Source organism: Triturus cristatus, chromosome 11 (assembly GCF_964204655.1).
Source record: "Triturus cristatus chromosome 11, aTriCri1.1, whole genome shotgun sequence".
Classification (NCBI taxonomy): domain Eukaryota; kingdom Metazoa; phylum Chordata; class Amphibia; order Caudata; family Salamandridae; genus Triturus; species Triturus cristatus.
The window spans coordinates 163,100,378-163,126,766 of NC_140594.1; the positions used below are offsets into that span (position 1 = coordinate 163,100,378).

The window sequence follows — 26,389 nt, forward strand, 5'->3', positions numbered from 1 at the left end:
GCAAGTTTGTGAAGAAAACTAGTTGAACAAGAAAATCTCCAAAACATGTTTTTTTCCCTCTCTGATCTCTGATGGAATCAGTGAGGCGGGTGTTGTATTTTTCCACGAAATGACCGAGTTTTGGTGAGAATGTCCTTTGGTTCCCTTTTGGGGTGCAGATAAGTGATTTTCGGGAGGGACAGGGGGGGGGGAGTGGGGCTGTTTTCGGGGAGCGGGGGCTCTTTATGTGGCTGCCATGCAGCACTTCCTCCTCCCGCAGCCCCCATCTTTCTTTTCTCTCTCCCTGCTCGGAGGGAGGGAGAGAGAGAGTGAGAGAGAGGGCAGCTCTCGGCTCCAGCCAAAGCGCTAAATTTAAAAACCACCACCACCAAAAAAATTAAGCGAGAGAAGGAGTCCGCGCGGCGCCCGGGGGACGGGGAGGATCCGGGGGCGGCCTGCAGCCGGGGCTCCGGCGTGAAATGGCTCCCAGGCAGGCGGGAGTGGGGGCGCGGGGGCCGCGCCGGCTCCGGTGAGGGGGGCGGCACCTCACACCTGGGATCCTGAGGGGAAGCCTGCCCTGCCCGCCGCGTCCTTCCAGGACAGGAGGATGTATCTCCCCCCTGGCTCCCCCGCCCGGCTCACCATTTCCTGACTTTCTCGATGGCTGCCATAACCCGCTTGATGTCATCCTTCGCCCGGCTCCGGGTCTCGGCCCGCACCGACCGTCCGGACATGGTGCGCCCGCTCTGTGCCGCCGCTGGGTGAGGGGGGTGCGGGCAGCCGCGGCCGGTGCCTCTCGCTCGCTCTCTCCGGCGCACGCACCGCACTCACACACAAAGCCTGGAAGTGCTGCTCCTCCCGCGCCTGCGCCCCGGCTCTGCTGCTCACACTGCATGCAGGCCCTGGGCAGGAATCGCACGCACTGCAGGCCTGAGCAGGAATCACAGGCACTGCACAGGGAAGGGAAGGCAGGAGCCGGCCGGGCACTGCAGGCCTGGGGAGGACTCGGCATAGAGCAGGAGTGAGCAGAAACCACTCACTGCAAGCAGGAGGGGAGGAAGGAGGCATGTGTCTTACACTGCAGGCCGTTGCAGAAATAACACTGCATACAGGAGGCGGTCCAAGATCACACACTGCAAACTGGCGGTGGGCATGAGCCGTACACTGTTGGCTGTGGCAGAAATAACACACTGCACGCATGGGCGAACCGAAGACCACACATTGCAAACAGGAGGAATGAGCCAGGAGTGGTTCGCAGGGAGGGTGGGACTTGGGTCAAATTCAGGGCCTCTCCTCTCGGCAGCTGGGCCTCGTATCCATGGGTGAACAGCTCCTGTGGGGCACATCGCTTCCTCTCCTCTCTTGGCAAGCTCCCAGGTCTAAGGCAGATCTACATCTCTCTAGTTTGGTATGTAGACTTCAGTCAGGCGCGCAACACCCATTGGACTCAAAGGGCTTCAGCCACCCCCCCGTCGTGTGTGGCAGCCCGGGATGAGACCGCTTCCCTGGTACCCACACAGCCCCACCCGAGCACTTCACAGGTCTTTAAAAGACCATTTGCATATTAATAAGGCCTTGCTGTTGTTTCACCCCTGCAACTCCACTCTGCCTATTGCTTAAAGATTCAGCCCCCCCCCCCCGAAATCAGCTCCACTCTGCCTATTGCTTAAAGATACAGCCCCCCCCCGTATTTTTTCTTAGCCCCCACGAAATGTGGCTCTAGTTGCTCCTCTGACTTCAGTAGATGTCCCCTTACCTCCAGGAGACTGGTTGTCAGGATCGGACTGAACAGACAATAGGCCTGAGCACCAAAATAAAAGTGCTCCCTATTAATTTTAATGCCATGTTTGCAAATTGGTGTCGTTTTTAACTTGTAAAGACAGCTTGCAAGGTCCGACTTGCAAGGTCTGAAGACCGCATAGGCAAAAGCAAAACTAGAGGTCGCTCATTCTCCTACATTGCATCCAAGACGTGGAACAATCTCCCTCAGCACATCAGAGCCCCTTCCTCTCTTCGTGAATTCTGCAAGAAGCTGAAGATCTGGGGCTTCGTATAAGGACCTTGAAGGCCACAAAGTTAAACACCTAAACAAAGTTTAAATGTATGGGCCCCACTTCTATACTTGATTTCCAGACAGGAGATCTGGATTTTCTCTTCAAAATCCAGGATCCTGTCTAATGCGGTTCTGTTTTACATTTCATTTTCAGAGTGCAGTGTAGACAGAGTTTTTATGTAAGGCAATGGCTTTCCCTGCAGGTAGTGATTTGACTGGATCCTAGGAGGAGTAAGCACAACATGAGCACAATAGGCTGTCGTTTGCCTTCCTGGAGTAGCCAATCAAGAGGAAAACAGAAGGACCAGCCCTGCCCAGAAGCATTGCACTGTAACAGCTGAATCTGCGGACTCACCCCCATGCCCCCAATTATCAACCAAATGGCAGTGCTTAGAAATGACTAATGAGCAGTCACCTGCTAAACATCTACTATAGAATGTCTAAAGAGAGCTATGTCTCTATTCCTACAGATTTCAATGTCTAGGCCTCACACTGTAGATCAGGGATGAAGGCCATACTCTGAGCCAGTTTTATCATTGGTTGCACTCGGTGTGGCACTCAGTGCGGCAATCTATGTTGGCACGCCTCCCCCCGGACCTCCTTCACAGATTGCCTCACTACCACCCTCTAATGACGCCCCTCACCTCTCTTTACATTTATATCTTACAACACTACTCATCCCAATGTACAGTGTCAGAGCACTTTATATCAAAAACATATTATAGAGAGACAATGAGTCATAAAAGTGTGTAAATTAATGTATAGGAAATGTTACTGAAGACATTGAGTAATACAATGTGCAGGAGTCACATGTCATCCATATTGGTAGGTATTCTATGTTAAGAGTGCTTGGTCTGGAGAAATGAAGGGCCAGTTTACTTAGCTTTCATGCAATGTAATAACCAATGCTGCTGCGTTGCATGAAAAGGAGAGAGCATCTCTAGGTTATACGGTGTGCTTTGGAAATTAACCCTCTACCCTACTTTATCATAAGTCAAAACTATAAGTAGACAAATCAACCCTCTTCTAGTGCATTAACCCCAAGAATTATCATCCCATTGTAAACATCCCTTAAAAAATGCCGGGCACACAAATATCTCTGCAGGCTGCTCTTACCTTGCCTCAGCTTGTCATGCAAAGGGTGCCCCCTCGAACTTGGTGCCCAGCGTGGTGGCACAAGACGCACCACCCTAATTAGCACTGGTCATACACTTCAGGGAAGGTTGTATTACGACCTCCATCTTTTGCCATTTCAAGCCAAAGGCAATTCAAAAAGGATACCACTGCCTTCAGCATTCACACTCTTGCAAACAATATGGTTTCCTGCTACTATTCAACATACACACACACGCAGAGATGTCAGCAGAGGGTCTAGGCATGCCCTAAGTAGAACTCTACACAAGCGTGTCTGTAGTTATCATGCTCACACTTTCAGAAGGTAAAAAGTCCTGTCCAGTGCTATGAATTCAAAAACAGTATGCTCCCACCGCTGCTCAAATCAGTGACATAGATGGCAGTCTTGTATCCCTAGAGAATATGATTTTGGTGCCCATCCTGAACTAAGAGCCGGGCACTGAGTCTCATGGTCAATTTTGGGCCGGGTTTTGTAAACTCACTTAGGTTTTCCTTTGTGCTGGTGCCTAAAGAAAATCAGGATATCATTTTCACATGCAGTTGAGTTACTCAGGGCAGGGGTGCATGTCCGTTTACCATGCAGGGAACATGCTGATCCTAATATACACACACTGCTGGCCTGGAGCAAGAACAGCACTCTGTATACAAGTGGCAGACAGAAGCTGCACACTGCAGGCCTGAAGCAGAATTAACTCGTGAATACCGAAGACTGGAAGAGACAGTTGGTGCACAGGAGCAGGAATAACACTCTGGCAGAACCAGTGATGGGACCATAGGGATGTAGGGGTTACTGGGCCACAAGCCTGTAGATTGGAGCCTTTTATCACTGATGTCCCGAGCCACGATCTACTGTGGAGCTTCAGACTGGGCACCAAGTACACCCTTTCCGCACTTAAGGGGAGCAAAGATGAGCAGTGCAAGGTGGCTCGGTGAGGGAGTGTGGTGGTAAGGGCTCAGCACCCAAACAGGCAGGCAACAGGCACTTCAAGTACTGCCCAGCCCAGTCTTTTTCTATTTAAAAAGAGAAGTTCTTCAATTGCACACCAAGAGGTAATACTACACAAAAGAAATGTTAATCAGTTACAAGATTCTGAGATGGGTGCTAAGGGATTTGAAACACTCAGAAATATTCAGGCATACATCTGGCACAGGTGCAAGCTCACTGTAACAGGGTTCAAGCAGCTTCTCTGGTTCTATGAATTATAGTCCTGTCCATATATGCTCACTTTGCCACTGGACTCAAGCTAGCCTGGCTGATGAGGAGTGTTACCCCAAAACTGGTCCCAGGATGCTTGTTTCCAGTCCAGAGAAGACCTGGCTTTACAGTTCGGGCTGGACTGTTACAGTGAGGTGCAGAGTCAAGACTGATTTGCATTTGGCTGGGTCTGAACTGGGGTGGCAAAGTGTGCTAAAGAATGATGATTGATTCAACCCAGATCTGTGACTGGGGGTGAGTGTCTGAAAAGTTTCAGCACTCCGTCCATCATCTCCTTGTGTTTACATATATGTCTCATTACCAAGGTTTTTTGGGAAATTCATTTAAGTTAAATAACCCTCTGGAATTTTAGCAGAGAGAGACACAGTAAATGTTCAAGTTCATATGGCTCAAGTTACCTGGTGGATCAGATGCTTGGAACAGTCTTGCTCGCACCACCGAATACTGTGGTCTGGCGGCACTTTAGCCTCCAACTCTTGGCACTGGTGCTTGAGAACTGTGGCTCCAGGTGGGAACAGTGCATGCCCAGCAGCACCCCAAGGTCACTCACCAAAATGAATCTTTTCAATGGGGTGGTCTTGAGTCTTTGATAGCAAGACTCAATGTCACATCAGAGTCCGCACTAGTTCTCCGGCCTCTGGCAAATGACAGTCACAACATTATCACTCTGGCTGACACATAACGAGGTCATACGATGATTCGGCTTCTGTGGCTTTTTGTGGAAATGCATAGGGAGGCTGGGAGACTCTGTCCAGATTCAGGTTGGCACAGGTTATTCTCCCCAGTTCAGTCCACCTCTTCTGGGCTCTTCCACACTCCAGGCACAGGGGCTGAGCTCCTCCTCGGACATCTCTTCCTGCAGGATTAGGTGCTCCTTCTAATCTCTTAGCTCACCAAACCACAGGCAGATCCACAGCTGCCCAGCAAGATGCTCAGACTTCAGGTGATGTCCCCTCATCTCTGGGACACTGGCTATCAAAGATACCAGCACTAGATGTAAGCAGTGCTTTAAGTAGTGTATGGAGCACTCCCTTCTTTGCTCAGTGGAGAACCCGGAACTGCAACTAAGTAAGATAGTTAGTGTCCCACTTTTATACCAGTTTTCCAGACAGGGAATGTTGACCCCCTATCAATGTCCACAAAACAGTGTGAAGACATTCCTATTCGTAGTTGACTGTTTCTTCTACATATCAGGCACCTTCTTTGTCCAAGGTGAAGGTTTTCACAGAAGGTGATGAGGAGACTGGGTCCAACCGAATCAGCATCCAAAACAAGAGCACGCTGAAAGACTCTGCAACTGTCGCCATCAGCTTTGTGGAGTACCACTCAGATGAGATACAAAGGGGACAGAGCCTGCTTAAAGGATTCCCTATCCTTAACAATAGAATCTGCTGACTCACATCTTCATTCCCACTATCACCTAAATGGCAGTGTTCAGGAAAAGATCATATTCAAACCATTGCTAGCAGGTCACAATTGAATAAATAAGGCAGCCATGTCTCCATCTTCCTACATGTAGTTATCTGAAGCTACTCCTTCTAGTTCAGGAATGCGAGCAATACATTTCCACTGTCTGATGAGGCTGCACCTCAAACACCATCTTGTCCTATGTTTTAAAGAGGGGTATTCAACATTGATCCTAACGGCCTCTGCACCAACACACACACACACAATATAGTATTCCACCACCAATCATATGACTGACACACACACACACACTCTCTCTCTCTCTCTCTCTCTCTCTCTCTCTCTCTCTCTCTCTCTCTCTCTCTCTCTCTCTCTCACTCACTCACTCTGTGCATACATTAAAGCAAATTTTAGACACATGGGGCCTGCAGGCATCACACATATCCCTAAACAGAAGAAAACTCTGGTCAGTTGTATCAGTCATAAAAATGGTACGGTGCCCCTCATGTATATGGCACAAAAAATGGACAGTAGTCCAAGGTTGATTTGAGATTACACTTTTTGCTCCCTGCAGACCACAGAGGTTGGATCTGAATCTCAGAAACATGATGAAAAGTCTAGGCCTCTACACTCACACCTTATTGTTGTGTGCTGGGCCACAGACGATGAGGATGCCCGATAACCTACAGTTGGAATCACTGAGGGCAGGGGTGCAAGCCTGTAATATCATGCAGGGAAAACATACGTCTCAACACACAGTCCATGCCTAAGTATGGTGGCCCATGCTGCAGGTTAAGTAGAAATCACACTGAGTCAGGCAGCAATGACATGCTGTTGTAACGTACATCATAGGCACGCCCACTGGAATTATGCGATTCTGCGGCTGTGAATTTTTTTTGCATAATTATGAATTTGCTGCATTTGTCACATTATCCATCATCTGCTGCATAATCTGCAGATTTTAACAAAAATATTAATTTGTTTCCATTTGAAACAGATCAGAAAGTTACAAAAAACATTATCAGGTGCGTATGCGCGCAGAGGATGTCCCTTCGCGAAGTTTAACTGGTCATCTTTCAGTAGCTTGTTTCTGCATTTGGTTGTTACACTGGTACTGATGAGGTGAAATATGTGCCCAGACAGTATCTCCATGTGTAATAATGACATAATATTGAAGAAATATTATCAGCCAGGAGGTCCCTTTTGCCCCCACATGACTGCTGACACCAAAACACTGCCTACTCCCCGCTGCAAAGATCATTGCACACCTTGTGATGAGGTAAGCAGACACCGTGTTTTCTGAAGTTCTGCCTGTGCACAGGGGTTGGGTAGGATCCGGGGACTACCGTTTTTTAACGTGAGGATAAAGCGGACAACGTTCCATGTTTGTGTATTGACGTGTTTCTCTTGGCAATGCTAAATGCAGATGTAAATATTATGTTAATATAATAGGTAGAAGGTTGTAAGAGATATAAGGGTACCGCTTGCAAGATTGTGTATTGTGTACATGTGTTGCACAGTAGTTATGGCGCTGCATAATTGATAAACTTAGTATTCCCAATATCACACTGAAAGTGGTCAAGGTTAGTAATTTGAAATTGGAAGGCGATAATATGCGTTCTAGTGCTTGACACAGGGAACATCTGAAAAGCTGGTGTTGCTAAACTTTACGTCCTAGTATGATCTGAACACTCAAATTACTGCCCTGGAATGAAATGAAAAAAACATTTATATAGCTCAATAGCTACCCTGAGGCATCCCAGCGCTGCAGACGAACGCGGACAGAAGAGAAGAATTCAGTGGTTTAGAGGCAGTGATTAAAAAGCAGGGTTTTTAAAAGTTTGCGGATGGGTAGGAGATTGGGCTCCGACCGCATGCGTGGTGGGAGGGCATTCCATAGCTTGGCGTAATTATAGGAAAAGGAGCGTTTGCTGCATCTCGCTCTCTTTATTTGAGGGAGTAGGGCGAGGATGCTGATCGGAGCAGTCTATTAGGTTGATAGGGGGTTATCATTGATTGGCTGACTGCCGGACCATTCTTCCAGAAGGCCTTGTGGGCAATGCACAAGGCTTTGAAGTAAATTCTCTCCCTAACTGGCAGCCAGTGAAGGCTTCTTAGTGCCAGGTTTGCTGATTGTCGATGAGGGGTCTGGAGGAGCGTGCGGGCTGCACATTTTTGAATTATCTGGAGCTTGCGGATGGTAGATTGAGGGGCCCCTAGATATAGGGCGTTCCCATAATCCAGGCGTGCTAGAATAAGGCCTTGGACCATGGGAGAAGGGGAAGTATTTTACGTAGCATCCTCAGCATTCTGTAGCAAGTGGCCGAAAGTTTTGGCACTTGATGGTTAAAACTAAGGGAGTGGTCCAGCCAGAAGCCAAGGCTTTTGATCTGGTTTTTGGGTACTGAGGCGGGGCCAAGGCATTTCGGCCACAGTAGTTCCGAGTTGAAAGAGGGGGATGTTTCCAAGAAGCATGAGCTCGGTTTTGTCCACGTTGAGCTTTAAGCAGGACAGTTCCATCCAGTTGGCAACCTCCTCTAGGCAACTTCTTAGGTTGCTCGGTGTCTTCTTGGTGGAGCATTTAAAAAACAAACCGCAGGTATCATCTCAGCAGTAGGCTTTATAAAGAGTCTGCTTAGTTCTCTTATAGGAGATGCACCCGACACTGTATTTCAAAATGCTGGAGTGAGAAATGTTACCTTCACAGAGACTAGATGTGATGAGCCTCCATTTAATTCGATTAGAACAGTAGATTGGGATCAGCTGAGGAAAATTTATTCCGATAGGCCAGATATTGGATCTCTCATGGCTCAGCCAATGCAGCCAAATGAGGATCCCGGTCAGTTCCTTAAAAGGATGAAAGAGAAATGGATCCAGGCAGTAGGTAAGGGTTGGGAAGTAACAGGAGGCAATGCAGTATTATTTTATAATGTAGTTAAAAAAGGGTTGACCTCTGACATGCAGGACAGCCTAGATAACATAGTAGCCCTAGAACCCAAGCCCAGGACAGAAATACAAGTGCACATAATCCATTTTTGCAAGAAAAACAGAAGAAAGAAAGGAACAAACAGGAGGTGACAGAGAAAGCAGCAGCCAAGTTAGTGCAGCAAAAGTTGGCAAAGAGAGGAGCAGTAGAAGGAGCTGTAGTGGCAGCCATCAATCAGATGACTGCAATGTCTGTGGGATCGGTCCCAGGCACCACTCGACAACAGTACCCACAACAGCAGGATGATATAAGGATGCAGGGAAGTAGTAGAGGAGGACGAGGAGGAATAGGAAGAGGTAGAATGGGTCCTCAGAGGAGGGATCAGGTATGTCATTATTGTCAGAGGTTTGGTAATTTTATTAGAGACTGCAAAACTAAAAGATGGGATGAACAAAATTGGAGGAAGAGCAGGCATTTATAATCAGCCAGGGAACACAGCAGTACAGCCACAACCAAATCTGCAAATAATACACCGCAGACGCCATCCTAAAATATACAGCCACCAGTAATGCCTCAATGACAACACGTGCCACCTCAGTAAAGCTACAAAACACCCCCAATAATGATTCCACTTCAAAGTGGACAAGGAGGTGTAGTTGTGAGGGAAGGAAATCCATTCCAGATGAATTCAGTGGGAGGACATACACAGTGAAGGTTCCCCCAGATTATTTCTATGTGTCCAGTCTTATCAGTGACGCACAAACCAGATGAGGAGCCTACTGCGACGGTAGCTATCAATGACAAAAGGTATGCATTCCTCATAGATACAGGAGCAACTAGGTCCTGTATTAAAGAGGGAATCCTTCCGATTTCTAACAGATCAATGAACACACATGGATTCTCTGGGGAAGTGATATGGGTTCTTTTTACCAAGACAATGGAAATGAAAGTAGAGGGAAGCACATTGATGGCAGTTTACTGTTTTCTTCAGTTGCCCTTAGCTAATCTATTAAGAAGAGGTCTGATGACCAAATTAAATATGACTATTCATTTTGAATCTAATGGTACCATGGTATGTTCCACCCCTGGAGTCTCACCTTCCAGGATCATGGCAGTAACAGTAGATTCCTCTACTGGAGATAAGATCGTGTTAGAGCACAACCTGCTGATACTACAGCAGTATATACAATTATAGCCGAGACACCAGAGTTACTTGGAAGGGAGGTTCAGTTACCCAAAGAATTTCTCTTTCGGCGACAAGGACAGGACTATTGCAAAGACAGGCTTTAGAAGTAACACCAACCTATGGCGCTCTGATAGCCAGTGACAATAATCATGTTTTATGGGCATGTGTTATTTTCATTGAGCCAGGAAAAATGGTTAGGGAGATATTCAATGACCAACTGTTTGATGATAATCCCAAGAAAAAGGTTGTAATTTTCCAAGATGACACACCATTGAGGACAGTGTTAGAAGTATGGAAGCCCACACCCAGCAGCACTTTTGATTCTGTTAGAGAAGCAGATCTGTCCCAAGTACCAGACACTTTATGGAATAAGGGCCCCGCTGATGTAGGCCTGATTCGTACTCCTACTCCATTCAGAATTACTTTAAAAGTAGGTGCTCTTGTTGCAGCGTGGAACATCAAATTCCCCCTTCGTCACAGACCAAATACCTCAATAGCAAATTCACTCAAATACATTCATTGGTGGGGCCCATAACACCAACACTCACTCTCCGTTGATCTGCTTCCCTAGAGGAATAAGCTTCCAAACGCTGACATGAAAGGAATATCTTTACCTAACCCTAAATGCGTTGACTACAACACATTTGTCAATTAATTAAATATCATTTATCTAAGAAAATTGCGAATTGTTAGAAATCATCATTAGATCTGCAGAACATCATATTTACCTAATCTGGATTAGAGTCGTCCTCTAAGTCAGTCAAGTCGGGAAAAAACCTTTAAATTCATCAAAGTCAGGCCGCAATTCAGTCTCTCAAAGTTTCAGGATAACAGCTGTCCAGCAGTGTCACCGTCCTCTCTGTCAGCATAACGCCAGGAAATCGAGTTCGTTAAGGAAGAGCGTTTTTTAGTTCATTTCCCTACCTACTTTTATAATGAAATTAATGTCAAAATGTATCAAGATTGGGGTTTTGGAAAGTTCTGATTGGTAGACTTGGGGTCATCCGTTAAAGTTCTCATATAGTCCGCAAAATGAAGTCATCGCACTTGCTGGTTCTGGTTTTAAGACAGTCCTTTGTATTGTCGTTGGTGAAGCTCCCAGAGCGTCCTTGACTAGAACATCAGCTCCTGGGGTCAGGACTAGGCCATTGTTGCTGGTGGTGACGCATGCGCACTTCACCCGGAACATCGTGTTGTCAGGAGCAGTCACGTTCAACGTCTCGTTCAGCCATTTTGAATTAGGCCGAAATGGTCAACTTAAGCAAAACAAACATAAAAACGTAATTAAAACATGGAAGTGTCTAATAAAATGTTAAACCCTCACTAATACCCTTATGTGTAAGTAATTATCTAACAGAATAGCAACATCCAAAGCGTTTATACTCACTAAATGATGCGCAACTTACAATTACATCACAAAAGCAACATATAACATGCAATATTCTACTTTTCTACTATTAGTATGTGTACATATGTTAGTTTACAATTAGTTTAGCCATGCAAAGTACAAATCCCACGTGTAATTCTTTTTGTTAATATAATTGATAAGTCTTTCACTGCAAACAAATTAATAAGATTACTATTAGTTGATTAATCAGATTAATATAAACATGCATAATGGGGGGGATATACAAAATTTTGTACTACCTGCTCCAGCACTCTCTTACCCAGAGTGAGGCAATATCTCAAAGACTCAGATGAGGGCATCGCCCTTACTATACAGGCGTTGCTTGAGCAAGGAGTCATTTACTCTTGAGTGTTTCCTTGTAACACCACGACTTACCCGCTCAAGAAATCTAAGGGTAATACTTTGTGTATGGTTCAAGACCTTCATCCCCTGAACGACATAGTGGTACCAGAATTTCCAATTATTCCTGACCCCTCCATCATTTTGACGAATATTCCTCAGGGAGCAAAGTATTTTTTTGTTATTGATTTGAAAAATGCCTTCTTTAGCATCCCTCTTCATCCAGACAGCCATTATTTGACAGTGTTTTCCTATCGCGGGACTCAGTACTTGTACTCTCGTTTACCCCAAGAGTATTGTGAGTCCCCTATAATTTTTAACAAAATGATAAAGAACGACCATCAAATTTCCAATATTACAGCACATTGTTGCAATATGTTGATGACATATTGATTTGTAGTCCTACTGAGCAGCAGTGCCGGAAAGACACTATATATCTTCTTGGAAGTCTTACCCAGAGAGGAAACACAGTAGAGAGAGAGCAAATTAAGTACTGTCAGGAAGAGGTTCATTACTTAGGGCAATTGTTGGCAGCTTCTGAGCGACTCGTAACCCCCAAAACAGCAGCATCCATCCACCGAATGACTAAACCAGAAACTGTCAAAGGAATGCCGACATTTCTAGGTCTCTGTAGTTATGTGGGACAGTGGATTTTTGATTATAGTACATTAATAGCGCCATTGTTGGCTTCTATCAAACAAGTGCAAGAGACAGAAATGACAATATACACGGACACCAGAGATGAGAAAGACTTTCCAGAAATGTAAAACTGAAATAACTGCTCCAGTTTTGGGAACACCTGACTACACCAAGGAGTTGTATTTATTCTGCCATTGCAATGGTCAGGTGATGACAGATGTCCCTACACAGAAATACCCTTTTGGACACAAACCCATTGCATATTTCAGTGGACTTCTGGATCCATTAATAAAAGGACATTATCCCTGGAAGCAAGCACTCACCCCTGCAGCCTTTGCAGTGCAGAAGAGCACCCCCATTGTCACCAGGGCACTTTTTTTTTTTTTTTTTTTTTTTTTTTTTTGAAACCGTTTATTGCAATCTCAAATAGTTACAGGTATGGGCCTACAACCGTCTGGCCGGCCGCTAGAGTGGCAGAAGCATATGACATATATACAGAAAAATCTCTTGGCGGTGCAAAAAGGTAAATCAGGGGATATCAGTAGCGCAGGCCACATAACTCCAAACCCACAATACGGTTTCCTTTTGTCAAAACACAACAACACAAAAAACCACACCCGCAAGGCAACCCGCAATCCCAAGTGACAGCACGCGCTCCTTAAGTGGGGGACCCCAACCAATCGCCAAACTCTGAAGAGGGGGAATGAGAACAGATCAGGGACTGGGGAACCACGTGCCCGTGGCTAGGGGAGGGGGTCGGCTAGGGGGACGGGGCTGGTGAGGCAGCCGGCAGCAGTGGCGGCTCGCAAATACCCCCGCGATAGGCGTTCCAGGGGCCCCAGATTTTCACCCACGCCCCAGGCTTACCCCTCGCAACATACACCACCTTTTCACGAAACATACACCAATCCATGTGTTCTTTCCAGGCCGACACCGCCGGGGGCCTCTGGGATCCCCACAATTGAGCAATGTCACGCTTAGCTATCATGTATCCCAGAGTCACCCACCGCGTCTGCGGAACCGAGTAGTCAGTTGGCTCCCACACATTCAGCAAGCATCTCCTCGCTTCAGGCAACAGCGCGACACGCGTAACCACTCGCAGGACCTCGTGTACACCACGCCAGAATCGCTCCACCTTTGGGCATTCCCACAAAATATGCAAGAAAGTTGCCAAAGCACCACAGCCACGCTTACACAGTCCATCCTCAGCAAAGCCCATACGTAGAAGCCTCGGCCCCGTCACGTAAACCCGGTGGAGGATCTTAAGCTGGACGAAGCGAAGGCGAGCCGGGATGGCCACCTCCTTCGGAGAGGCCACCGCGGAAATCCAGTCCTCGTCGTCCAATTCCAGCCCATCGGCAACCCAGGCCTCGCGGAGGCCAGTCAGCAGGCCCGATCGGTCGTTGATCAGTTTTTTATATATAAGGGAGATCGTACTGTCTGGGACATGGCCATCCAGCACTCTGTCCTCCAGGGGGGAAGACTCCGGAATGGACGCGACATCCGGGAAGACGGAGCCCAGCGCGTGGCGGACTTGTAAGTACCGAAAGTACTCACTGCCTTGCAACTGAAACTCCGTCTGCAGCGTCTCGAAAGTTTTGAATCCCCCCCTCGTCCAGAGATCTCCCACTGTGCTGATGCCGATCGTATCCCACTTCTCGAAGCCCTTCGAGGTCCACAGGGAGCCCAACCTCGCAGACGCATATAGCGGTGACGCCCGGGTCAAACGGTCCTTCCACCCCATAGCTGCGTTAGCCGCGTGCCATACACGCACCATGACACGTGTCGGTCCCGTCAGGCGAGGGTCCGGCGCGCCAGAGTAGAGCGCTCGATTGTAGTCGCCACCGGGCAGGAGCATCTTGTCCATTTCAAATGCCGGGTTCAGGGCGGGCCCGTAAAGGCCATGATTAAGCGCAGCTAGCTGGGAGGCCCAGTAATACCGTTTGATATCCGGGAGGGCAACCCCCCCATCGTACCACGGGAGCGTCAATTTAGCCAAGGCAATACGTGGCCTCCCGTCCCAGAACAGGCGACGCTGCAAACTCTCCACCTCACGGAAGTAGCGCGCCGGGACCAAGTCCATAGTGTTCTGGAGAGCGTACAGAAAGCGCGGCAACGACATCATCTTAAACAAGGCCGCTCGGCCGAGCGGCGAAAGCGGCAGACGCCGCCAACGCACCACATCCTCCTTCAAGCGCTGGAGGGGGGGCAGCAAATTCCGCTCGTAGCGGGCCTCCGGGTCCAGAGTAATATATATACCCAGGTACCGAAACCCCTGGGAGGCAATCTGGATCGGACAGTCCCGTGGTAGGACCGGAGCCTCCCCGGCAAGCACATATACACAGGATTTCGCCCAGTTGATGACGAGGCCTGAGTTGCGACCGAATGAGCGCAAAACATCAACTAGGACGATCAGTGATTTACGCGGGGAGGCGAGGTATAGAAGGATATCATCAGCGTAGAGGGACACACGGTCCTCATGCTCGGGGGTCCAACGGAGACCACGGATGGAAGGGTGCCACCGCAGCCACTCCGCCAGGGGCTCCAGGGCCAGTGCAAACAGGAGAGGCGACAGGGGGCAACCCTGTCGCGTGCCCCGTCCCAGTGCGAATGGGGCCGAAACTCGTCCATTCACCACCACCTGCGCCAATGGGCCGGAATACAACAACTTGACCCAGCCGATGAAGCCCGGTCCGAAGCCAAACTTCGCCAGCATCGCCCAAATGTATGGCCATTCGAGCGTATCAAACGCCATGGTGGCGTCCAAGGACGCCAAGATGGCCGGTTCCCGCACGAACGGGACACGCGCGAGCACCCCGTGCAAGCGTCGCAGATTAAGGGCCGTGTTGCGATGGGGTATGAAGCCGGACTGGTCTTGGTGGACCAAATCGCCCACCACGCCGACCAGCCGGTTGGCCAGCACCTTGGCGAGGATTTTGGGCTCCGCGTTCAAGAGCGAGATAGGCCTATAGGATGTGACCCGCTTACGGGGTCTCCCCTCCTTGTGGATCACCACGATCGTGGCCAGACGCTGGTCCGGCGGAAGGGAACCCCGCGAGCGGGCCGCCAGGAACATCGCGCGCAGGTGGGGCGCCAGTACATCTGGTCGCAGCTTATACAGCTCGATAGGGATGCCATTGGGGCACCAGGGCACTTTTAATGCTCTGTGTAGACGTAGAGCATGCAGTATTTGACATTATTCAGAAGGCTAGGAACACTCTGCCTACACAGAGTGTCATGATATGAGAAGATAATGTTGCTACCATCTTTGAAGGCTGTGAAGTGTCATACAGTGAATCCTGCGACATTCTTTGCCCATTTAATATTAGACTCTGAGGATGAGGCACATGACTGTGCAACCCAAATTCCCAATTAATGTAGTCAAGCAACAGACAATCCTATACCAGGTAACATTGTCTGTTTTGTTGATTGTCCTTCTACTATTGATCAGGAGACAGGAATTAGACACACAGTCTGCAAAACCGATCTGAGCTAATAAAAATCAACAACTCAATGTCTGATATTTCACCCATTGTCCGGGGTGTCCCACAAGGCTCAGTCCTCTCTTCGACACTCTTCAACATTTACATGGAGCCCCTCACCGCAATTCTGAGACAAACAAATATTGCCTATCACCTCTTTGCCGACGACATCCAGCTCTACCTAGAAATGTTCTTTCTGAACGACATATACTGGCTTAACACCACACTCTTAAAAATACAAAACTGGCTATCACACAACCACCTCAAACTCAACCAAGAAAAAACTGAAACTCTGGTCTTCTCCAACCACAGTAACTCACCACAGATCCAAGAATGGATAAATAACCTTGACGCCCTGAACTGCAAGGTTACTCTAGCGGACTCTGCCAAGTTTCTGGGGATCTCTCTGGACTCAAGACTTAACATGAGCTCACACATAATATCCACTGCAAAGGGCGCTTTTAATAACTTAAAATTCTCTACAAAATCAAGCCCTTACCTCCCTCCAAATTACCTAAAAACCGCAACACAAGCACTGGTTCTGTCCAGACCAGACTGTGGAAATGCCACACTCATAGGAGCAGCTAAAGCACACGTAGTCCCCATGAGAGCCACCCTACATGCAGCAGCAAGAATGGTCATCGGAGCAAAGAAACATGATCACATCACCCTGAACTCCAAAATCTAAAGTGACCACCAATCGATGAACGCTGGTGCTTCAAAACTGCCTGTCCTGTCTTACCTACAAAGCTCTACACACTGGTAAACCAGATTGCCTAGCAGCCAAACTCACAAAAGCAGGCCAATCGAGAAACCTAAGAAGCTTCAACACAATTATTCTCATCCTCCCCAAAAGACATAAACAAAAAGCCCTCTCACGCTCTTTCTCAGGAAACGCCCCCAAAATCTGGAACTCTCTCCCAATACAATTCAGAACTAACCTCTCCTTCACGTGCTTCAAGTGACAACTAAAAGAATTTCTTCTAAACCATCACCTTTCTTCCTCCAGGAAATAATCTAATCAATCGTATCGTGGAAACTCCACCGAGTTACACCTACCTCTCCCGGAAGCTCTACACAACGACTTGATGCTCAACTCTACAATCTTAATACACTATTACTGAATAAGAATGACTAGGCTCTCAAAACAATATTTTGAATGCACTGTGATTGACTGATAATTGTCTAGACTTCTCAAAATTGTATCTTATTGTACTGTGATTGACTGACAATTGCCGTAATGTTGCTATAAAGCACTCTGATAGCCCTTGGGGTCTTGCCAGCACTACAAAAAACTCCTAAAATAAAAATAAAAACAAAGCAGTAGTCAGAGCACAACAGCATGATTCCTCTGTTACACTGCGTATAGAAGAGCTGTTGACATTACCAGCGCATTATTCTGCCCAAGCAGCAGAATTAACAGCACTAATAGCAGTTCTTAAGCTAGGAGCAGGAGCACTCATTACAATATATTCAGATTCATCTTATGTGACAACTACCATGCATTCCAGGATTATGAGATGGACCAGGAGAGGTTTCCTGAAATCAGACGGAAGTCCTGTTATGCATAGGAACTTCTTAGAGGCTGTAATAAAGGCACTCATGGTACCACAGGCAGTGGCAGTTGTGAACTGTGCAGCACATACAAGTGGACAGGATTTTGTGTCTCAGGGTAATGTACTAGCAGATTGGACAGCTAAAGCTGCAGCTAGGCACACCCCCCGCCTTTGCCATCAGGCTCCCAATATGATCCAGTTCAAGTGGCTCAGACTGCCTTACCACCGGAGTCTGAATTCAATGCTACCAGAGACAATGACACGCCTCATTATGCTGAGACAGCGCAGTTACATCTGTGAGAATTACAGAAAGCTGCTCCTCTACATGAAAAACAGTTATGCGAGGATAGCTGATGCTCCCAGTTAGGGAATGACTTAATGTATAGACAACTATCTACAGGTGAACGAGTGATACCACAGGCTTTACTGACAATAGCTCTTGATCAGTTGCATTTACCTGCCCATACCGCAAGAGATTACCTGTCTATGCAAATACAACAAGACTGATTTGTTCCCAATTTACTCAACATACTTACTTTGTATCTTCATAATTGTATTATCAGTCAGCAATTTTCCCCTAATCCCACACTAAAAGTGATAAATTCTACCGTTCCATGATCACAAGGTCCCGTTAAAGTTCTTCACATGGACTATGTTGTGGACATGATAGATAGGTGCAGTAACTACAGGTACCTCATAGTTGTGGCTTGCCCTTTTTTTAATGGATTGAAGCAGGACCATGCGTCCATTGTGATGCTAAAGCAGTAGCTACAACCCAAATTTGTGAAGTAGTTCCACAATGGGGGATATAGGAAGGGATAAGTTCCGACAATGTGTCAGACCACGTGCTTTTTCTAATGCACAGGAGCAGAATGTCGCAAGTTCCCAACGCCCCTCTGAGATTCCTCAGCGCCACGTAGATATTAGCATGAACGCCTACGAAACCCCAGGGGGGAAAGGGGATGGGACAGAGAAGAGACAGTCGCACCACGTCTGATTCTTTCTGCAGCTTCAGACGTTGATTCTTCTTGCCTTCATCTGGCTAGCACGGGTGTGTAATTTTACTGTAAGGAAACAACATACATTAACATTTCAGTTCCTCCTAAACATTTAGATAAATCCACTTCCTTGCTCACCTACCCCGTCTTGGTGTGACCTTTGCCTCTCTTCTATAGTGGTGTGTGGCTTCTTTGTGCTGCAACTAAAATTATTTGATTATTAATTTCTTTCTCACAGCTCTTCCCTGCTAACTCTACTATTTTTTATCTTTCTACAGATTCCTTACCTATTCCTCGCTACAGCTGACGTGTATTAAGGTCTGGTAACTGGTAAGTGTATTTGTTTTAATTTATCCTTGCTCTCTTTTTCTGACTATTAGATTATTGGCTCTAAATATTTCAGTCCGTAAATTTATATACAATTTGAAAGTTGCTTCCTTCCAAAATCACCACTTGCAACAACTAAATAATAGATATGTAGTCGTTATCTGGTTGGTTTAAGTTAATTCCGATTTTTCCTCTCATAGGAAAATAGCTGCCTTATTATTCTCAGAACTAGTGCTGACTCTAACTTTCTCTTCAGGGAATAAGCAGCGTTTCCTACTCGCGCATGCTCTATTATTAATATGTATGTATGTATGTATGTATAAAATATTTGTAAAGCGCACTGCAACCCTTCGGGCATCCTGGCGCTAATGACATAATGAAGGGAAAATAAAAGAGAGGGGTTAGGAGTTAAACTCTGGGGAACAGCCAGGTCTTAAGCTGCCCACGGTAAAAGTGTCAGATCCTGAACCTGTCGTAGCTCCGAGGGGAGACTATTCCACAATCGCGCAGCCGCAGAGCTAAAGGCTCGGCCTCCCAAGGTAGCTCTCTTCGTCTTGGGAATCAAGGCCTGCCTAGCTGATGAAGAGCGCAGAGTGCGCGTGGGAATATGCCATCTAAAAAGATCTTGCAACAGTTTAGGGCCAAGGCCATGAAGAGCTTTAAAGGTTACACACAGGGATTTAAACAAAATTCTCTGTTGCACAGGCAGCCAGTGGAGCTCGGACAGAGCCTTAGTGCTGGATGAAAAACGCGGTCTCAGAAGAGCAAGTTTTGCGGCAGCTGCCTGGATACGTTGAAGTCTCCGGATCAGATAAACTGGGGAAGCAAGCAGCAAGGCGTTACAATAGTCCAGGCGACTAAGGATAGTGCATCGGACTACTGTACCTCGCACATGGAGGGGAAGTAGGGGTAAGATCCTGCGTAAGCCTCTCATAATCGTATAACAGTTCGAGGCCACCTTGTTAACATGCGACTCCAGACTTAGCTTCTCGTTGAAACAGACCCCCAGATTACGTACAGTCTTTACTGGAACCAGGGGGGTGTCCAATGGAAGAGGCCAAAAATTGAGAGGCAGGGCTAGAGGCACCCTGCCCACTGAGCAATGTAAGATCTCAGTTTTGGCACCATTGAATTGCAAGGCATTATTTTTCAGCCACGTCATTTCCAGCATACAGTGGTGGAAGGTAGATAAGGGATCCACCTGATCGCCTTCCAGAGAGATGATCAATTGCGTATCATCGGCATAGTTAACTGCCATAATGTTGCAGGATTTAATGATTTGCACCAAAGGTCGCATATAAACATTAAACAGTATCGGGCTAATAGAGGAACCCTGTGGGACACCCTGTTTGTTAGGCAAAAAATCTGACTGATACGGAGGCAGAAAAAACGCCTGCCGTCTATCCGACAGATAAGAGCAGAGCCATTTTAGGGCCGATCCTGTGACCCCCACCTCCTCAAGCCGATGTAAAAGAATAGTATGGCTGACCATATCGAATGCGGCGGATAAGTCAAGCAATATCAAAGTTGCAGAGTGCCCCTTATCCGCCCGCATTCGCAAGTCATCCAAGGCAGTGATCAATGCAGTCTCGGTACCATGCCCCGAGCGAAAACCAAATTGATTCTCCTCCAATATACCCTTGCTCTCTAAAAACCCCGAAAGCTCCTGGCTGACGAGGCGTTCAACTATCTTAGCTGGATAAGGCAGCAAGGAAATAGGGCGATAGTTCCCATAACAGGCGGGGTCTAGCGAGGGTTTTTTCAGAAGGGGAGATACCAACGCATCCTTCCAACAGGCCGGAACCACACCACTGATTAGTGACTGATTAGTAATCAGATGGAGGTGCGGAAAAGTTTCCGACCCCAATTCCTTCCAGAATTTCTGCGGAATAGGGTCTAACGGAGACCCCGAGCAGACTTTCTTAGCCACATTGGAAAAATCCTCCAAAGAAGGACACGTCCAGTGATCTAAACAAGGTCCTGCCGATACCTCTTCGTTTAGCCTGAATACTACACGGTCAGGTGGATCCACTGTTGATATCCCTGCTCCAGCCTTGCAGCTAGTAACAGGATCATGCTGCAGGCCCTCGAGGATTCCCTTTATTTTGTTGTGAAAAAAGGCTGCCAGCCCATCACACAAATCCTGCGAGGGAGTAATCTTATTGGCCAGACACTCTGGGTTGGTAACACCTCTCAGAATATTAAAAACACATTTGGCACTGTTCGGGGAGTTCAGAATAAGGTCCGCAAAATACAACGCTTTAGTAGATGCAATAGCATGCTTATATCTGATCAGCAATTCTCGCCAAATAATCTTATCACTGATTAGATATTGACTACGCCACTGCCTCTCTGCGTGTTTGCACTGAATTTTAAAAGCCCTTAGTTCCTCTGAGAACCAGGGGGCCGAAGGGGTACCTCTTTTCCTAAGCCGTTTCAGTGGAGCAAACCGATTAATAGTATTCGTAATGTAGCTGCAGAGCTCCTTAAAGTTAGAATCAACCGACTGTCCTGAAACAGGGAGAGGAGCCGCATTAAACAAAGAGGGACACAGAGCTTTCCTTCTCAAGGCTTTCCAGTCCCTGCCCAGGACGCTGTTACTATCTTTAAACCGGGGGGGTCTGCCCTTAGGGATCAACAGAATTCTGAATCTAATCAGATGGTGATCGGACCAATCCACAGGGAGGATATTATCCAGAGTCACTACATTCTCTGCCGCAAATATGAGATCTAGAGCATGTCCTGCCGAATGTGTTGCCTCCAGCACGTGTTGTGATAGATTAAAATTAGCACATGATTGAACAATATTATTATATGCTGTTTTCATCGTTGCGTTAGGCCAAAGATTAAAGTCTCCCAAAATCATCAATCTGTGATGAGTAAGTGCCAAATTGCCAATCACATCCAAGAACTGCTGTTGTGACTGTTCGCTCACAGTCCCCGGAGGTCTATAGCATAGAATTCCAGTCAGGACATTGCCGGACCTGTCCTTCAGAGAGAAGCCCAGAGTTTCAAACTGCGAGATCTCGTCAATATCCAATGGCGAGAAATCCCAAATTTCTTTGAAGATGATCCCAGTTCCACCACCCCTACCGTTAGATCTAGGTTTGTGAAAGGCTTTGAACCCAGGGGGGCAAGCAACGCCAAGGTCCAAGTCAAGACCTGGCGCAAGCCAGGTTTCCGTCATGAACAATATATCACAGTTATGTTCGTCAATTAACAGCTGAATTTCCGTTGAGTGCTTGGGGAGAGACCTAATGTTTAAAAGTCCACATTTCAGTCCCTCCTCGTGGGCAGAACAACCAGTAATCCCTAATGCATGCCCCACCGTCGGCACTTCCGGAATCAGAGCACAGTTGTTAAGCTGGTGCAACTGTAACCGGGTGTAGCAGAGCCGCGCAGTAGGTGGCTTCGCACTGGGCAAGGGCTTGTAGGCAGCATTATTAGGCACAATAGGCACGTCCGAGGCGCGGACGGGCGCAGACGGGCTTGCCTTTGGCGCGCCGCCGGCGCGCCCGCTGCGTGCGTCCGCTGCGCGGTCGCTCCAGGATGACGTTAAGTAGGCGCCAGCCACAAAAAGACTGGAGTGCTGACCTCCTAGCGGAAGAGCGCTAGTTCCGGTCGTGCTCGAGTGTCCGAATTAATTAAAAACGAGCTTCGTGCAAAATGCAAGGGCAGCAGCAGAGTATTTTTAAAACAGGGCGAATATATTTTTAAAATCAAAGCACAGGTAAAACACACAGTTCCCAATTCAATTCTCCACACCCCAAAGCGTCACTCCCTTCAATGTCAGTTTGTGCGCGGTCGCTCTAATAGTCTCTAATGCGCATGGATTAAATATGAGTTTTTCTCCTCAGTATACGCGCATGCTCAGGACTCGATAACATGGAAAATTCTTACTGCTTCTCAGTTGCACTAAGACTCGTACTCCAACACCGCAGCGAATGTTGAAGCGCAACAAAGTTTTTCCCCTAAGCTAACTTTGCAACGCTTCACTGCCAAACTTTCCTACTCTTCAATGAACTTTTAGGTATTATGCTTGATAAGGAATTGTACCGCCCTTGTAATTTCTTGGTCTTACTTCTAGATTTTAACACCAAGGTGCTAATAATTAGTCTTTTTCCATTGTTAGGTTTAGCAATCCTTACACAATGGCACTCATTTCGTCAACGCAATATTTATTCATATCACGGCACAGTTAGCGGCAAAACATAAATTATCCTCTGTGTAATATCCTCAAAGTAATGGTATTACTGAGTTCCTAATCGACCTCTTGAAGAGTAAAAGAAGTATGTTATTTTCTACATTGGACAAGAAATGGTTGTATTGCCTACCAATACCACTGCTTTGCCTTAGGAATACACCTAGTTCTGACCATCACTTGACACCTCATCAAATAGTGACATGGAGATCTATGAATAATCAAGTTCCTGCCACTAGAAGTAATGTACAGGGAGAAAGCTCCACAGAGATCCTAAATGATGAGATGCATATGTATTTTTGTGAACTAATTAAATGTGTAAGATTAATCTTCAAATAGGTAACTAAGGAGAAGGGGAAACACGCCACTGCCGAGGTCAAAGTATTTTGTTAGGAAATTGAGGGAAAAATGATTTAACAGCCCTTATACTGTGGCCAAGGTGACCCCTACCTCCCTCAAAGTGGATGGCATGAAACCCTGGTTTCACTGCACCCATGTTTGTCTAAGCTGAGCATCTCGCCGAAAATCATGAATAATGTAAATGGAACAAGAGGGGGAAGACAATCATCATTGTAAAAATACCCCTCCACCTCTACTTTTGGATTATTTTTTGAAAAACAACACAAAATTATCATTGTAAAAATAACCCCTCCACCTCTACTTTTGGACTATTTTTTGAAAAACAACACAAAAGATATGCATTTTTGTTTATATGCTTCTTTTTTGTCTCTTGATTCTATCTTGTCTACTCTTCTATAGCAAGATACCCTTTAGTCCTGATATTTTCCATGTACGAAGAGAATTCTCTAATAATAATGTGACCCTTATTGCCCATACTCATCTGTCAGATAATGTGTGGTATCAGCACATGTTAGACATAAGTTCGGAAAACACTAATGAATCCTCTTTTGTGTGTTCTCAACTCCTCATGCTACTGGATCAGATAGGCAGCTATTACTGCCATCATGGATGTCGGGACTGTTAGGGTCCTTGTTGTCAACTATTGTCTAATATATTATGTTGTTCAGTTAATCCTAGCATGCTGTAGGAGAATAAGCGCAAAGGTGGGAGGGATGTTTCCAGTTAGGGCACCAATGCAAGTAGTAAATTCCTAGGGCAACTAGTGCCAAGTGTAGACCAAGGTCTAGATGAAGTAGTTGAAATATCAACTAGAGGGGGGAATGTTGTAGGAAATGTAAAATATAAACACACAGTAGAAAAGGAAAAAACAAAAACAGCGCGACAACAGACACTAGCAGAAAGTACACAGCTGTATGCAATGAGAACAGTTTAGGACCAAATATTGCACTGACAAGAGAAATGTTAAAAGTTCACTTGAGGTCACAATGGAATAAGTAACTTGAATGGTTTTCAGTTAAAAGCCAACTCGTGTTTAGCAAACAAAAAAATATTTATGCACTCAATGTAAGACGTAGCGCCAAGTACAGCACAATGTTTATTACATCTCTGATTGTGTAAGATTAAAGCTCAAATGCAATTGACACATGTTAAAGTAGTGCATTTCTTAGTTAACACCACAAAATATGACTCAGCAGAAGTATTATACATTCTCACAGATAGACAGGACATCAGGAATGAACTATCAAGTAGTAGGAAGACATGCCATTCTACCACTGTAAATTGGACCCAGATGGTCCTGGATTTAGGATTTTTAGGAGTAACACATCCACCCACTGAGTGTAACAGCTATTCAGTAATCCCTTTATCCCCAGATTGTATTTGCAGGCCAGAATTTAGAGTCACTAGGTCAATCTTTGCCCATGATCAATGTCATCCCAAAATTGAATTTTCATTTAGGTCTATATCTTTATGGAGTGGTACTGATGTTCGTCAGGATGCACTAGGGAAATGTGCACATATCTGGGATGAAAACATTGCATTTAACATCTGAGTAGATAGCACAATCAGTCCCCAGACTGTCATGAGACTAACTTCTTTTTTTATGTTTCAGAGGAAATGGCATGGTTACTATAGGCCATGTTATTGGTTGTAAGACCACAATTCACAATGCCGACATGCAGGGGGTACCTCCGGCCTCATGGATCATTACTGGCAGTGCAGAGGATTGCAGTATGCCCAGTCACTGCCAAACTGGGGTTAATCTGCTCCATTGTGACCTTGCACACTCCAGTTTTGGATAATTCCTGGAATTAATCTGTCAACATTTTCATGCGCACCCCATAAGCCGTCCAATGATCTTGCTACATTACAATTGAAGGAAGAAAACTGCAGATTACAATAGTACAAGTACTTGGAATGATGTTCCCTAAGAGTACCGCCTGTTTAGTGATGTGTAACTGTTCTTTGGGAGCATTATGACATTTGTTCAGGCTAAAGCAACAACTCGTTGGCTTCAAGTTACTTGATGGGAAATTTTTTTAAGGTTATCAACATCACAAAAAATGTAATACTATAAAGGAAGAGCTGTGTGGTATAAGAATGATGGAAATCTGGCATCACTATGTACTTGACTTTATGACAGCCATGCAAGGAGGGGTGTGCAAGAAAATTGGAACTGCGTGCTGCATTTTTATCCCAGCGAATAATGCGGATAATGGAACTTTATCAAAGGCTATATAGACACTGCATAATCTACTAAAGAAAATTGTAGATGAAGAAGGTACCCCAGATAATTGTTTCAGTGAGTGGTTTTCATTACTGCCATCATGGATGTTAGGACTGTTAGGGGCATTGTTGTCAACTATTGTGGTCTTATTGTTAATATAGTATGTTGTACAGTTAATCCTAGCATGCTGTAGGAGAATAGGCACAAAGGTGGGAGGGATGTTTCCAGCTAGGGCACCAATGCAAATAGTAAATTCCCAGGGAAACTAGGACAAGTGTAGACCAAGGTCTAGATGAAGTAGTTGAAATATCAACTAGAGGGGGGAATGTTGTAGGAAATGTAAATATAAACACACAGTAGAAAATGTAAAAAACAAAAACAGCGTGACAACAGACACTAGCAGAAAGTACACAGCTGTATGCAGTGAGAGAACAGTTTAGGCCCAAATATTGCACTGACAAGAGAAATGTTAAAAGTTCACTTGAGGTCACAATGGAATAAGTAACTTAAAAGGTTTTCAGTTAAAAGCCAACTCGTGTTTAGCAAACATAAAAGTATTTATGGTTTAAACACACAGTAACACCATCCAGCACTTCATGCCCCCAAACATATTGTAACCTGATTAGACAATTGGTGCAGAAAAATCAATTTAGATTAGAACACACAGAGGTCATAGGTGCACAATGATAAAAGCACACACTCCACTAAAATTGCATTTACCACAAATACACATGCATTCACGAGTAGAATGCTTGATTGTTAAGCTTTGTTAGAATTGCAATAAAGAATGTGTAGCGGATTAGGTCAGAGTTTGGGGTTATGGGATCACAGGTCTTTGAGTGTTTTTCCGTCTTCAACCTGTAACCTACAAGTCAATTATTATTTGTTGTTTTGTAATAAAGCATAGTATAAGATATGTATTAAAAGAGCTGATTGTGAAGTAGCAAGTTG

At 46.0% G+C, this 26,389-nt stretch overlaps 1 protein-coding gene and 1 long non-coding RNA gene across 2 annotated transcripts in view; one reads left to right on the top strand and one right to left on the bottom strand.

Annotated features, from left to right (window-relative positions):
- The window catches only part of BCL7A (BAF chromatin remodeling complex subunit BCL7A), a 110,404-nt gene extending 109,549 nt beyond the window's left edge, over positions 1–855 (bottom strand). The window contains exon 1 of the mRNA XM_085632797.1: positions 622–855. Within this exon, the coding sequence (XP_085488923.1) occupies positions 622–713 (92 nt within the window). The 5' untranslated portion in view covers positions 714–855. The remainder of the gene's footprint in view (positions 1–621) is intronic.
- Positions 1–26,354, top strand: LOC146783821 (uncharacterized). Its single transcript, XR_014970350.1, has 3 exons — positions 1–123; positions 18,602–18,653; positions 24,824–26,354. It is a non-coding gene; the product is annotated as an uncharacterized LOC146783821 (long non-coding RNA).
- Positions 26,355–26,389: the final 35 nt, after the last annotated feature.